The 13797-nt window shown below is 32.8% G+C and overlaps 2 protein-coding genes across 2 annotated transcripts; one reads left to right on the top strand and one right to left on the bottom strand.

The window, feature by feature from the left end:
* Window positions 1-714: 714 nt before the first annotated feature.
* Window positions 715-1797, top strand: LOC111285780 (zinc finger protein ZAT9-like). The gene has a single exon (XM_022875384.2). It carries the CDS (start codon window positions 837-839, stop codon window positions 1737-1739), a length of 903 nt encoding a protein of 300 aa, XP_022731119.1. The 5' UTR covers window positions 715-836; the 3' UTR covers window positions 1740-1797.
* A 5965-nt stretch (window positions 1798-7762) lies between these two features.
* LOC111285675 (uncharacterized) lies at window positions 7763-12766 on the bottom strand. Its single transcript, XM_022875240.2, has 2 exons — window positions 9589-12766; window positions 7763-8365 (listed from the first exon to the last, which is right to left on the bottom strand). The coding sequence occupies exons 1-2, from the start codon at window positions 12242-12244 to the stop codon at window positions 7941-7943; spliced, it is 3081 nt and encodes a 1026-aa protein (XP_022730975.2). The 5' UTR covers window positions 12245-12766; the 3' UTR covers window positions 7763-7940.
* Window positions 12767-13797: the final 1031 nt, after the last annotated feature.

Raw genomic sequence — 13797 nt, 5'->3', positions numbered from 1 at the left:
TGTAATTGTATAACTCAACTCAAATCGATTTGTTTATGATATCCTCCTACATGCTTTCAATCTGAAGGTACAATTGCATATTCTTCATTCACGTTGATTCTAGAGGGTATATGAAGCGATCGAAATCATAGAGAAAACAAGATTTTTAGACTCAACAAATGTTCAGAGAGAAAACAAGAACATGCATCATCATTGCTTTCATGTGAGATCGAGCAATAAAACAAAAGAATCGCACAGTCCCTGTTGGTTTGATTCAGACGAAGCTAGCTCAAGACTTTGATGGTCAATCAATCTCACGCTGTTTTATAAGGTCTTCAATAAGAAATTAACCATTGACATATTCATATCATCCAAAAGTTAGTGAATTAATTTCTTTTAGTTAGTTAATTCACATATTTATTTTTTATAATTAATTTTCTTTTATGTAAATTTCTAAATAACAAATGTTCGTTGTTTGGTTGTATTCAATTATAAATTTTTTTTCCCTTTCTTTTTATGTTCAAAGAAACTTTTTACGTTTCTCATAATTGCCACACTATAACATTATATACGATAACAATTAGTATTTAAAAAATTAAATATAAATTGGAAAAATATGTCGAGATAACTTACAAGTTGGGCGAGATCAAAGTCGCTGTGGACCTTATGCTTTTGTTCACATTTGCCAAAGGAAGGCTTGTTACCTACTCCCCTTTTTTTAAGTGCCCTCACTGACTTACTCTCTCCGCGGTTCCCCTATTATACATTGACCCTTCCCTGTTTCTTCTTGTGAGAGTTTCTCCTTCTTTCGCTTACTATTTTGTCGTTGTTAGTCGTCGTCTCGGCTGCTGTTGGTCATGGAAAAAAGGCATACAATATGTAAGATCTGCAACAGAAGGTTCGCCAATGGCAAAGCCCTGGGTGGTCACATGAGATCTCACTTTGCTAAACACCCAATTCCTCCTAAACTCACTCTCCCATTTTCTTTCTCAAATCCACCAGAATCCAATTCTTCTTCTGCACTTAGTTGTCCTTCCAGCGAGATTAATCACTCCTATAGATCTGTAAACCACGAAGTTTTTAGCGAAGTTGAATTTTCCAGAAATCCATTTGGGAGAAGATCCAAACGGTTCTTGAACAAGGCGGGTTCATCAAGTTCCATTATCCTCTCTGCACTTCCTGATGAAACTTTATCCGACGAAGATGCTGCAATGTGTCTTTTAATGCTTTCTAGAGATAAGAGAACTTCAAAACAATACAAAAAAGAATTGGATTATGAATATTATGGTGATGATAATGATGGTGAGAATTTGGATGAAGAAGAGAAGAATGATGAGTTGTTTTGCGTCACTAATATCAAATCTCACTCAACTCACCCAAAGTATAAGTGTCAAACATGTAACAAAAGTTTTAAATCTCATCAAGCTTTGGGTGGGCATAGAGCTAGTCACAAAAACAAGCAAGTTATAAGAGCTAAGGCTGATGAAAGAGAAGTGAGTGCTGGTGGTTATCATCAGATTCATCAAAAAAGAATATTTAAGTGCCCGTTTTGTGACAAGATGTTTCAGTCGGGTCAAGCACTGGGTGGGCATCAAAAAGTTCATTTTTCTAACTTACCTGTCGCTCATAGTAAGACAACGTCGTTTACTATTCAATTGGTCGATCTTAATTTACCAGCTTCTGGAGAAGGTGATGATGATGATGATGATGAAGTTAGGCTGGTTGAGAATTCGACAGCATCGAACAATGGAGAAATGTGATCTCTTCCAAGTATGCTCTGATGGATATATGGTAATTAAAAATATTTTTGTTTTTTGAACCAGCAATTAATTAAGAATAGTTAAGATCAAAAGTTATGAAAATATTGTTCGTAAGTGAATTTTTTAATACTTTTTTATAATTATCGGTATATAAATTTTATATATTATTAATGAAATCTATACACTATTAGTGAATTTGATAATGTCACTTAAATAAATTTTTTTAAAAAATATTAATTTTTTATATATTTATTTTAAGGTTAATATTTGTTCATAAATAAAGTAATATCATATGATTAATTGATAATGTATAAAATTTATATGTTGATAATATATCAAATATAAATTTTTTTTTTATAAATACTAATGCTGTTTGGGTACTTAAAAATCTTTTTAAGAAACAGTGGATAATTTATTTGAAGTCCTTTAGGTAACTTTATTTAATTTCTACAGTGTTTTTCTTTATTTTTCTTGTTAGTGTGGTTGAAAGTGAATGACATTCATGAATTTGTAATGTTATTAGGACCACTTAATTCTAGTAAGAAAAAAAATGTTTACAGGTTTATCATATATATATTTTTTAACATTTGGATAAAGAAAACTAAACGTAAGTGTTATATATTTAATTTTGATTTAAGGGTAAAAAAAAAAATTAACATTTACATTGATATAAGTGGAATTTTACTTATGTAGAGTATCGATTTATTTACATTAGTTTATTTCATTTCTTTTGAATATTTGGATCAAAATTAAATCCACCAATTTATAGGTTCGTTCAAAGTTGCGTAATTTAAATCTACCAATTTCAAGTAATTTAAAGTTAAAATATAAATACATATAAATATGTGTATATATATATGTGTGTGTGTGTGTGTACTATGCTATAATTCAGCTACTTAATCAAAAAATTTTGGGTTATGTTCGCTAATTGAGGATGTGAGTTTGACACTTGAATAATTTTTTTGTAGTCTTTATATTTTCATCAGCTTGATTCATCTTCTGCGTGCTAAGGACAATGCGTATTGCTTAATCATAAGCTTCACGCTTTTACTCTCAATATTCTTATTTCGGGATTCAAAACATAATTCTAGATTTTACATCTAAGTTTGATTCCAAGGGAATTTGTTGATTTTAAAGTAAGAATATAAATTTTTGTAAGTGCCCCTTGATTATATATATGTGTGTGTGTGGATAAAAATTTTTTTTTCTTAAATTTAAAGTCATTTTGAAAAATAAAAGAATTTTATCATGTGGATTATTAGTAAGTGGTAGATTCTTAATTTCAATGAATATCGTTCAAATATTGATAATGTTAAATAAAAAAAATTCTAATTGACTACCTTATTTTTCAAAGTTAAACCAAAATTTTTTATCATCATGCAAAAATCAACTCTTCAATTCTTACTAATTATACATGTTCCTTTGGTTACCTTAGTTTGAATATTCTTGATAGTTCAAGTACGCACCACATACTGTCCACCATTTTATAAAAATGTGGCTAAAATATTAAAAGAAGTATCTGAATTATTTTATTTTTTAAAAATAATTTTTTATATTTTTATTATACCTAAATAAGTTCTTATCTTTTGAATAATATTCAAGTAAATCCTTAGTTCAAAGAAAAAATTGATTTATGTTAAGGGCTTATTTAGATATAAATTAAAGATTAAAAACTTATTTAAATATAAATTAAAAATTAAAAATTTACTTTAGTGTAATAAAGAAATAAAATTTTATCTAAATAAAGTGATAAAGTTCAAATTTTTTTTATTAATTTAGCCAAAAAAATGTTGGTTTCAAAAACAATATTAAATTTGAAAACGTTAAAAACCTTTTTAGCCTTAAAGAAAGAATTAAAAAATGATCATATGAAACAATTGAGCTAAAAGCAAATTTTTTATGTCAAAAACCTTTTTATAACCTTAATATCATCCAAACTCTAAACTAAAATTGATTGGTCAATAAAAACACATAAAGTCATTGAATATGTATTTTCCTAGATGTTATGGGTGTATTTGGTGTATAAAATTATGATAAGATATGATAAGATGATATTATGATTAGCATTAGATTAAATAATATTATACTATCTCGTATTTGATATATGCAAAGATTATGATAAAATAATTTATTTATTGATTAAAATTTTTCTTAAAGTTTATATAATTTAAATTATTAATGTAACTTTTAATGGTATAGTAGGACATGTAAGTTCAATCTCAAGGATTAAAAATAATTCTTTTTATTTTGAGATGATTGAATCATCTTATGCCAAAAGGATGATTACTTCTCTTTACAATCTTATCCACTTTTTTAGATACAAACTAACTATAATATAAATTGATTATCATCTTATTTTATCAATAATCTTATACATCAAACATGATCGATATTTCTCTCTTTTACCTTCAAATCTTACATTAATGACTATAAGATTTCTTGCCAAACTTGTCTAAAAATGAAGGATTCTTCTCCATTGCTAATGGTTGAATATATATATATATATATGTATGTATGTATGTATGTATGTATGTATATGTATATATAAAAGTTTAACTCATTTTTAACCCTTAGAGAGTTTTATTAAATAGCTCGTAGATATATAATCTAAAACTTGCCAAACTGAGTGCATTGAAGATAATCCAAAACTTGTAAGTAAAAAACCTCTGGTTTTTCACTAGATATTAAATTTTGTTTTGTAGTGAAAGGCTATGAAGAAAGAACATTAAACACGATGTACAATGGATATGGCCAGAATTGGGTTTCTTCAAAATTAGTGTTTCTTCACCATGCGATGCGTTTAATTTGAATTAACTTGTAACCCTCATTCATATTTATTCCTCCTTCAAATTAAAGAAATTAATTAATCTCATTAAATTCATTCAAAAATTGGACGTTGAAAACAATTCTCCAGGCTTCAATCAAATTTGAAGTATGTGTAATAAAAAATTAAAAAAATTGGATTGTATACATAATGCTAATAAAATTGATTCAAATAGCCAAGTAGCTAGTATTATTTAATTCAATTCAATAATATTTTTTTGTTTTATGAGTTACAATTAAAATTTAAACTCAAAATCTTTATTTTCGGAGTTCGATTCAATAAGCTTGTTATTTTTGTTTAACATTAATTATATTATTTTCTTAAAAATATTAATTATATTATTATATTATTAGTAGGTTGATTATTGAATATTATAGATAATAAGTTCAATGGGAAAAGGTCATAAACATTCCTTCTTCGTGGAAGCCTTGACGTGATGGAAAATAGTCATGCTCTTCACCTACCTTACTGCACTACTGACATGCACTTCATCAATATTATTTATACTTTTGTTTATTCCTCATCAACGTGCTCTCAACTTATGCTTCTAACTACACGTAAACTGATCCTTTAAACCTTGCGTTTCCATTTTCTTTATAAAACCCTATTCTTGATCTCCAATGTCATCTCATCTGGATAAGAGTTTAACAGAAAAATAACATGGAAACCCCTTTGACAAGCCGGCATCACTTTGAGGCAAGAACCCCATCGCCACAGCTACTTCGGAGTAGAAGTGGAACCTCAGCCCTTACTCTACCAGAGAACAGGGCATCGTCGGTGATCAACTCGAGCCAAAGATTGGCTAAAAGGTCAAAGTCGACCACGAGGTCAAGAACCCTAAGAAATGAAGAGAATGTCAACCCCGCAACCTTCATTGCAAGCATGCAAAAGAAGCCTAATCATCAAGAGAGTAGAGATGAGTTTGTTAGGTTCTTGCAGCGTGGCAGTCCAAGCAATTCTAGTGCAACAAAGGGGTCTAAACCCATCACGAGTTCTCCATCAGCATGGGCATTGTCTCCGGGTAGGTCTTCTCCGTTAATGGTGGCACCGGAGCCACAAGGATCATTTGGGACTGGGGTGAGGTCTAAGTCCAAAGATGGTGGTGTAAGTAGGGTTTTAAAGTATTTTAGGCAGAAGAAGGTGTCACCTGTTCAAGAAGAAGAATATCATCGATTTAGACTTTTTTATAATAGAATGTTGCAGTGGAGGTTTGTGAACGCTAGAGCTGAGATTGCCATGGCCGCTGTGAAGATAGATGCGCAGGTATGAACTGTACAATTCACCCCGGCTAGGCTGGCTTAGAGCAAATTCTTAAGGATTTGCTTTATATGCTAACAATTATTGACTATATATGTTCTTAAATGTTAATTGTTTCCACTATTTGCTTTTCAGGATAAATTGTTTGGTGTGTGGCTAAGAATCTTAAAAATAAGAAACTCCACTGTAGAAAAGAAAATACTACTTCAAAAGCTCATACATGAGATCAAACTACATCAAATTGTAGGCCCACAATTTTGTCTACTCAATGAATGGGTGAAGTTGGAGGGGAAAAATTATGAAGCAGTTAGCAGGGTGATTAGAAAACTCTCAGCAATACTGGTTAGAGTCCCTTTGATCCATGATGCTAAGGTATATATATACATACATCTTATTAATTAGATGCCATTGTTCCTTTTTCAATCATTTAACTTTAGCCAACAATAAGAAATTATTCCTTAATTAATTATCCATTCTCACCTATCTAATATATAGCCATACAACTCTAATAAACAAAATTTCGATTTATGGAAAAATTGGATTGCAAGCTTAATGATGAGAAGGAAAATGGTTTTACAACACTTGACAGGCAGATGTGGAGTCTATCTATGAAGCCATAGGTGCAGCCATTGCAGTAATGGATGGCATAGAAGCGACAATTATAAAGATCTTCTCACAGGTTCGCTTATAAAACTGTAGGGTACTAATTGGCAGTTTTATGTATTTACATTTCCATCTTTAATTTGTTCTGTTGTACTTATGTCAGTAGCCGGCGGAGAAAATGCTTTGTCTGGTTACTAAACTCATAAGCATGGTGGAACAAGAAAAGGAGTGTTTGGAAGAAATGGAGAAAGTTATCGCTTTGGTTCCTTCACAAGTACTGGTGAGCTAATAAATTACCAACTCATTACCCTCGATTTGATAATTATTTACATTCAAAATTACCAAATGATGATTAAAGCAAAAGTAGATAAAAATATAGAAACAAATATATTTATTTTTATGATGCATTTGGAGAGAGGTTTAGACCTATGATTAGATTTGATAATTTCAAACAAGATATAGTGATATGATAAAAAATATATACAAATAAAAAACATGAAAATAATATAATTTAAAATTTTAATAAAAATTATAAATATATTTAATAAAATAAAAAATAAAATTTATATTTTCATGTTGATAAAAACAATAATACATAATTTTCATATAAAATATAATCTAAATATACAAATTTTTTATATTTTATATAATATAAATATACTAATTATCATAGCTACGGTGTTATGTGGTGATCCCTATTCAAAAGAGAAAATAGAGTTTGACAAGTTAGAAGAGCTTTTCAATTTCAGCCCTTAGTTGCTAATAGGAAGTTGGACTATATGCACGTTAGCTTAATGGTTGCAAACAAATGGGCCTCAACCCATGTCTGTATCAATTTTGAACTAGGTAGCCGACATATAATGGGCCTTGTTGGAGTTGGAGGCACCAGATTAATAACGCATAACCCAAGTCTGGCAGTCCATTCAAATTGCTAAGGAGAAAGGATTAAGCCCTGGAAAGTTTGAAAATAAAAAAATTGAGATCCAAACTTGTGCAACTTTGATTCTTATCATTGAATATATATATTGATTCATTCCTAACATTTGATTTATGTATTTGCAAATCTTTCCTAATCAGGTGTCTGAGCAGAGTCTACGTGCACATCTCATACAAGCAGCTAAGGAGTCATGGAGAGGTCAAACTGACTGAAATTGTCGTTTTTGTAAAAGAAAATAATCGAAAGGCAAAGACGTAGACGCTTACTTGTTTCACATTTTGACGTTGGAATTTGCCGTTTTCCAATCTAATATCCTGGAATCATAAGCATGGGCCAAATTTTGAGTTCATTTTGAATTCATTTTATGTATGGGTCCTTGATATCATTAACACTCTTCAAACATAAGTAGCAATATCAATGTCATATAATAATTCAAATATAACATCAAAGAAATTAGAGCAAGAACACTTGAAAATTCCATTGAAAGGTAAAAAAAGGAAGAAAATCACTTCTCCTATACCAATCCCCCCCACCGTTTTAAATATAACAAAAAACAAACTCGTAAAATTAATCATATATATTAACATTCCACTGTAGCCTTTTGTGCCATATCATCGAAAGTACCATCAACACCAACACGAACCCCATTGCCTTCGTTCACAACACTCTCGGCTAATTTCCTCTTGGGCTTGGCTTCTTGCAGCATCAACACAACATCCCTCATCGACGGCCGGTCCGCCGGGTTCCTGCTGGTGCATAACAATGCGATTCTAAGCATTTGCATCATTTCTTCCCTCACTGGTGCACATGATGCCCCGGCATTTTTATCCAAAATGTCAATAATACCGTCTTTACTCTTAATTTTAGACCTTACCCAATCCACAATGCTGTTCCCATCACCAAATTCCGAATCCACGGATCTTTTTCCACTTAAAATCTCCATTAAAACTACCCCAAAGCTATAGATATCACTCTTTTCATCAACTTGTAGAGTATATGCATATTCTGCAAAAACCAAATACATAGCGTTAAAATGATTACTGCAACCCATAAACAAACATGGCCATAACTGAGCACTAAAAGTCAAACATGTGATGCAATCAAAGGCTTTGACAAAATTCGCTCTGGGACCCATTATTATATAAATTACAAGGATTTAAAATCAAAGAGAAACTGTTTGGAAAAAAAAAAAACGAAAAAGGTGAACTGCAGAAAAAGCAAAGACTCGTCACGCGCAATAGTGCGCCACCAGCCGTTCAACAGTTACAAAAAACCGCGCGTTGCCAAAAGAAGCAAAACCGAAAAGGACTTTGGGTTGGTTGCTGTGCGCACCGCGAACCACAGATGTGCCAGTGGAGTCTACTATTAATTAAGGCTTGAAATTGGTTTAAGAGCAATTAAAAACAGAAAAAAAATTATTGTAGTAATGATTGAAAAAAAAAAATTATAATAAAAAATAATAAAATTTTATTATGCATAAATTTTATTTAAATTGATATTTAAATTCAATTAATGATACGATAAATTCAATAATATCGTATTAAAAATTACAATGAAATCTAAACCTAATGTAAATTTACGTCTTAAATGGAAAACTAGCAATCAATCATTTTTCCAGGAAAGCATAAAACATCTGTGTTTGTTCTTGGACGGCAAAAGTGTGTTGTCGAGTGTTCACAAAAAAAAAAGAAAAAAAGGAAAGCAAATCAAAGGGGAGATGCACTGAAGATATCAGAGAAAGAAAAGTGAGATTAATCCTGCCCTTTAGGACCGAAAATAAAATAGTACTAAGTGCTAACATGACAAGTGTGTCAATGTCAATTTTAACCCTAGTCATGTGACTAATGGAATCACTAAACTATAAGTTGTCAAATCATCCAGAGGTCAATGATAAATTCATAATCTTTTAAAGGCATTAACAGATCTTAATTAATCTTCTTTAGATTAAAACTTTGATTATGGTTGATCAAGAAGTAAATTATACATTGTTATTTGTGATGGATGGACCCATTTTTGTGGTAAATAGACAAAAGGGAAGAATATAATAGATTCACCAGCCTAGCTAAAAAGTTGGCATTGTCCTTGAGGAGGCTTAAACAAATCAAATTTGTTCCAGATTTTTAATGCACACACAATCAAAAGTTTACCAAACTAACAAACAAAATTCATATATACCAACCAGTGGGATTATAAACCTTGCTAACGTTAGTTTGGTTTGGAAAACGCACCTGGAGCAATGTAGCCATAGGACCCAGCAATGACCGACATGGACTCATCACTCTGGATCAACTTTGCTACCCCAAAATCCGCCACTCTGGCCTCCATCTCACCATCCAATAGAATATTACTGGGCTTGAGGTCACGGTGGACGATAACTGGATCACAGTCATGGTGAAGATAACAAATGCCTTGAGCCACGCCAAGAGCAATTTTGTATCTAGTCACCCAATCAGCCACCAAATTCTCCCCCTTGTTCTTGCCATGCAACAAGTCATCCAAGTTCCCGTTTGGCATGTACTCGTAAAGCAGCATCGTGCACTCCCTGTTGCAGCAACATCCTAACAATCTCACTATGTTACGATGCCTGACGTTCCCCAACACGTCCACCTCCGCCAACACCCCTCTTCTCCGTCTGATGTTCTCTTTATGCTTACCCCACAACTTCTTCACCGCTATGATCTCGCCACCTGGCATCTCAGCTTTGTACACTGTCCCCGCGGACCCCATCCCTATAATCTTATCCGTCATCGACAGGCATTCTAGCACATCATCAGCCGTGAAATTCAACCGCTGGAAGGCTGTCAATTTCCACGGTCCGATCGCACGATCATCACTGAACCTACGGCTGTAATTCGCGTGGAAACAACGGGTCCCAGCCACGAGAACAAACAAACCAATACCAAAAGCAGCTGCCATAATCCAAACGATAGCCCCAGGCGTTTTGTTTGGCTGCTGCTGCTTACCAACTTCCATGTCACCTGTAGCTAACGCCTCAGCCGGGCACGGTTTCCCTAAAATTCTGCTGCAAAGTCCGTCGTTTCCAGAAAATGAGGAAGGATGTAAATTAGGAAACATTGGACCGGACGATGGGATTGGCCCGGTTAGTAAATTGTAGGAAACATTGAAATTTTCCAAAGTGCTACAATTTTCGAAGTTTGAAGGTATGGTTCCAGTGAGCATATTATGGGAAAGATCAACGGCAGTTATTGAAGGAAGCGTCGATATTTCCCATGGAATTATTCCAGTAAACAAATTGCTGCTTAAATTCAAAGACAAGAGCTTTTCACAATGATCAATGTCCCAAGGGATGCTTCCGTTTAGAAAATTACCTTGGAGTTCGATTTTGTACACGTTTTTACAGCCGATGAAATCTGGGATTTTGCCATTGAGCTTGGCCGAACTCGCTGAGAAAATTTGCAGCCTTGGTGCGCCCCAAATATTGCTTGGCAATGCGGTGTTGAAAGAGTTCTCCGAGATGTTAAGGAACTGTAAGGTTGGTCCATAGCCAAGATCGTGAGGAATCTCGCCTGTGAAATTGTTCCTACTCACGTCCACAAATGTTAAGTTTGTTAGAAGTCCGAAGCCACTTGGGATGGTACCATTTAGAAGATTGTTTTGGATTCGGAATCTTGAAAGAGATGTGCAGTTTACAAGGCTTCCTGGAAGCTCATGCGTGAACATGTTGTTAAAAAGGATGAGTTTGAAAAGCCTGTTTCCATCGCAAAGATTTGGAGGGATTGGACCAGTGAGAGAGTTTGATGAGACATCAAGAGACAGTAACTTCCCATTTGAACCTAGTTTCTGTGGGAGAATGCCGCTAAGGTTGTTGTTCCAGAGAAGTAAAGTGCTGAGATTTGGCAACTCACCGATGCCTTCTGGGATTGTACCAGAAAGGTTGTTGCCAATTAAGCTCAACCAAGTTAGCTCTGTTAATGAAGTTAACCCTTCTGGGATTGTGCCACTGAGTAGGTTATCGGATAAATCAAGAACCTTGAGAGCTTTCAACTTTGAGTAAGTGACCGGGATTTCACCTGTAAAGCTGTTCTTGAAAAAGTACAAAGCTTCTAGCTTGGTTAAGTTGCCAAGTTCTTCCGGAAGTAGACCTGAAAGAGTACAATTTGAGATGTCCAAGTACTTGAGATTGGATAACAGTGCAAATTCTACTGGTACTGTGCCTGAGAAAGCATTGTAGCCAATCTCTATGCGCTCAAGCTGGGTCAAGAATCCTAGTTGAGGTGGTAAAGCGCCTTCCAGTTCATTACCTGCCAAGTCAAGCAACTTTAATCTGGTAAAGCTTCCATAACCAACTGGTATTTCACCTTCAAAGTAACTTCCCCCAAGATTGAGCTGCTCCAAGAACCGTAAGCGTATAAACTCTTGCGGTAATGGCCCCCTGAAATTGTTGCTGTATGCATTAAAGATTTTCAAAAACTTGAGCTTGGAAACCCCCGGCGGGAATGTTGAATTGAAGGAGTTGTGGCTTATATCAAGAATTCTAAGCTGTCTTAGTTCAAAAATGGTTGGTTGGAGAGGCCCATCAAAGTAATTTCCACTCAAATTCAAGTTGACTAAGTGTGTCAAATATCTAATTTCCGCTGGAATAATACCAGAGAGATTGTGACGAGAGAGATCAAGAGATGTGACCTGAGCTGTTTTACGATTGCATTTGATACCTGACCATGCACACCAAACCGCGTCTTTAGGCTTGGAAAACGTTGGAGTAGGTTCCCAATCTTTGAATGTGGAAAGAGGGTCTTTGAGGGAGGATTTTAAGGAAAGAAGAGAGATCAGAGAGAGCGAAGCTGCAGAAGCAGAGAAGACTAAGACAGATGATTTTAGTAGATAGAAGGAGAATGCGAGAAAGAGAAGAAAAGGAGGTTTCATGGTTATGGGGAAGTGGGGAATCCGGTTGAGAGAAGCTTGGTCTTTACAGAGGTAAATTTAAGGGAAGGGAGGGTTTGCTGGAGAGAGATGCTTCTTGAGAGTGCTGGGTTCAGAGGGTGTTTCATCATTAAGCTTATTTTTTGTTTCAGTGGTTTTTTTTTTTTTCTTTTCTTTTCTTGGTGGGTAAAGGCTAACGGGAAAGAAAGAGAAAGAAACTAACTACTATACAACTTCCTTGTATAATCCTCTGACCCTGCTACTGCTATTCCTCTTTATTTGCAATCTCTTTCTCTTTCTTTTTCAGTATTTTTGCTTTGTCTGCTATCCATCTATACTTTGGGTTTTCTTGGATTTCTTTTTCTTTTCTTTTGCTGCCACTTTTCATCATTCCTTGTATCCTTTATCTTTGGCTAACAATTTCATAATTTTCTCCAACAGTAGCAAATGTCTCTCTCTGGATCCAAGAAAAGTCCTTTCATTTTCCCACCGTATTCCTAGTTTTTTTTTTTTTTTTTAAATCCCATTTTTTATTGCTTCCTTTGCTTTAATAATAAGAAAAAAAATTCTCACTGTAATATTTGTTATGTTCTAATCTCAAGGCATGTAACTTGAATTTTGCGTAGAAAATATGTTTTTTTTTTTAGTTTCAAAAACCATGCTATGTACAAGTAGTCACATCATAATAATAGTATTTAGTCGAGATAAGTTAGTATGTAGAAGAGTGTAAGCGAACAGAGATTTTGATGAATTGTTTGAAAATATATTTAATTTTTATTTGTTTAACAAATAATTTTGAATAATATTTTTATGTTTGTTTATTAAATGAATTGAATATAAGTAAAAATTTATTTGATTCGTTTATATTTATTTATGTTTGATTTATTTAAATTTATTTAATTATATTTAATTTATTATTTATGAATATATTCGTTTATATGCGTTTGTGAATATATCCACTTAATATATTCTTGAACTAATTCATTTAATTTAATTAAATCGAATATAAATCGAACGTGAATATTCTATCATTTAAACGAATTGAGTTTGAATTAACAAAATAATTTTCATATAAAATATGAACTGAACTCTAACACCTTTAAAAGTAAATGAACAAATTATATATATATATATTCATTTATATTTGTTCGTTTACAGTCTTATTGATTCATGTGTGCATCTAGATTGCAACTGCTAATAAATGGTTATCATCCTAAATGCAATATATATATACACACACTAGTTTTTAATACTAGCATGACGCACGTGTAATTTTTATTTTTAAAAATTCATATCAATAATTTTTTTTTTGATATTATGATAACAATGATAAATAATATTAATTTAATTTTGATTTTGACATAATATAAGTAAAATTTGATAACTTTTGATATAATTTTGATTTTGATAACTTTTAATAAAATTTTGGTAATTATTGATAAAATTTTAGTAACCTCTTGATGTAATTTTAATAATTAACCTTCTAGTAATTTATGATATACTTTTAGTGATCATTGATAAAATTTGAGTTATCATATATTCAATAATGGATTCCT

The sequence above is a fragment of the Durio zibethinus genome, chromosome 17 (genome assembly GCF_047325235.1).
Source record: "Durio zibethinus cultivar Kanyao isolate XHJ-2024 chromosome 17, ASM4732523v1, whole genome shotgun sequence".
Classification (NCBI taxonomy): Eukaryota; Viridiplantae; Streptophyta; class Magnoliopsida; order Malvales; family Malvaceae; genus Durio; species Durio zibethinus.
The sequence above is the reverse complement of the archived record's forward strand: the minus strand, read 5'-3'. Positions and strand labels throughout refer to the sequence as shown.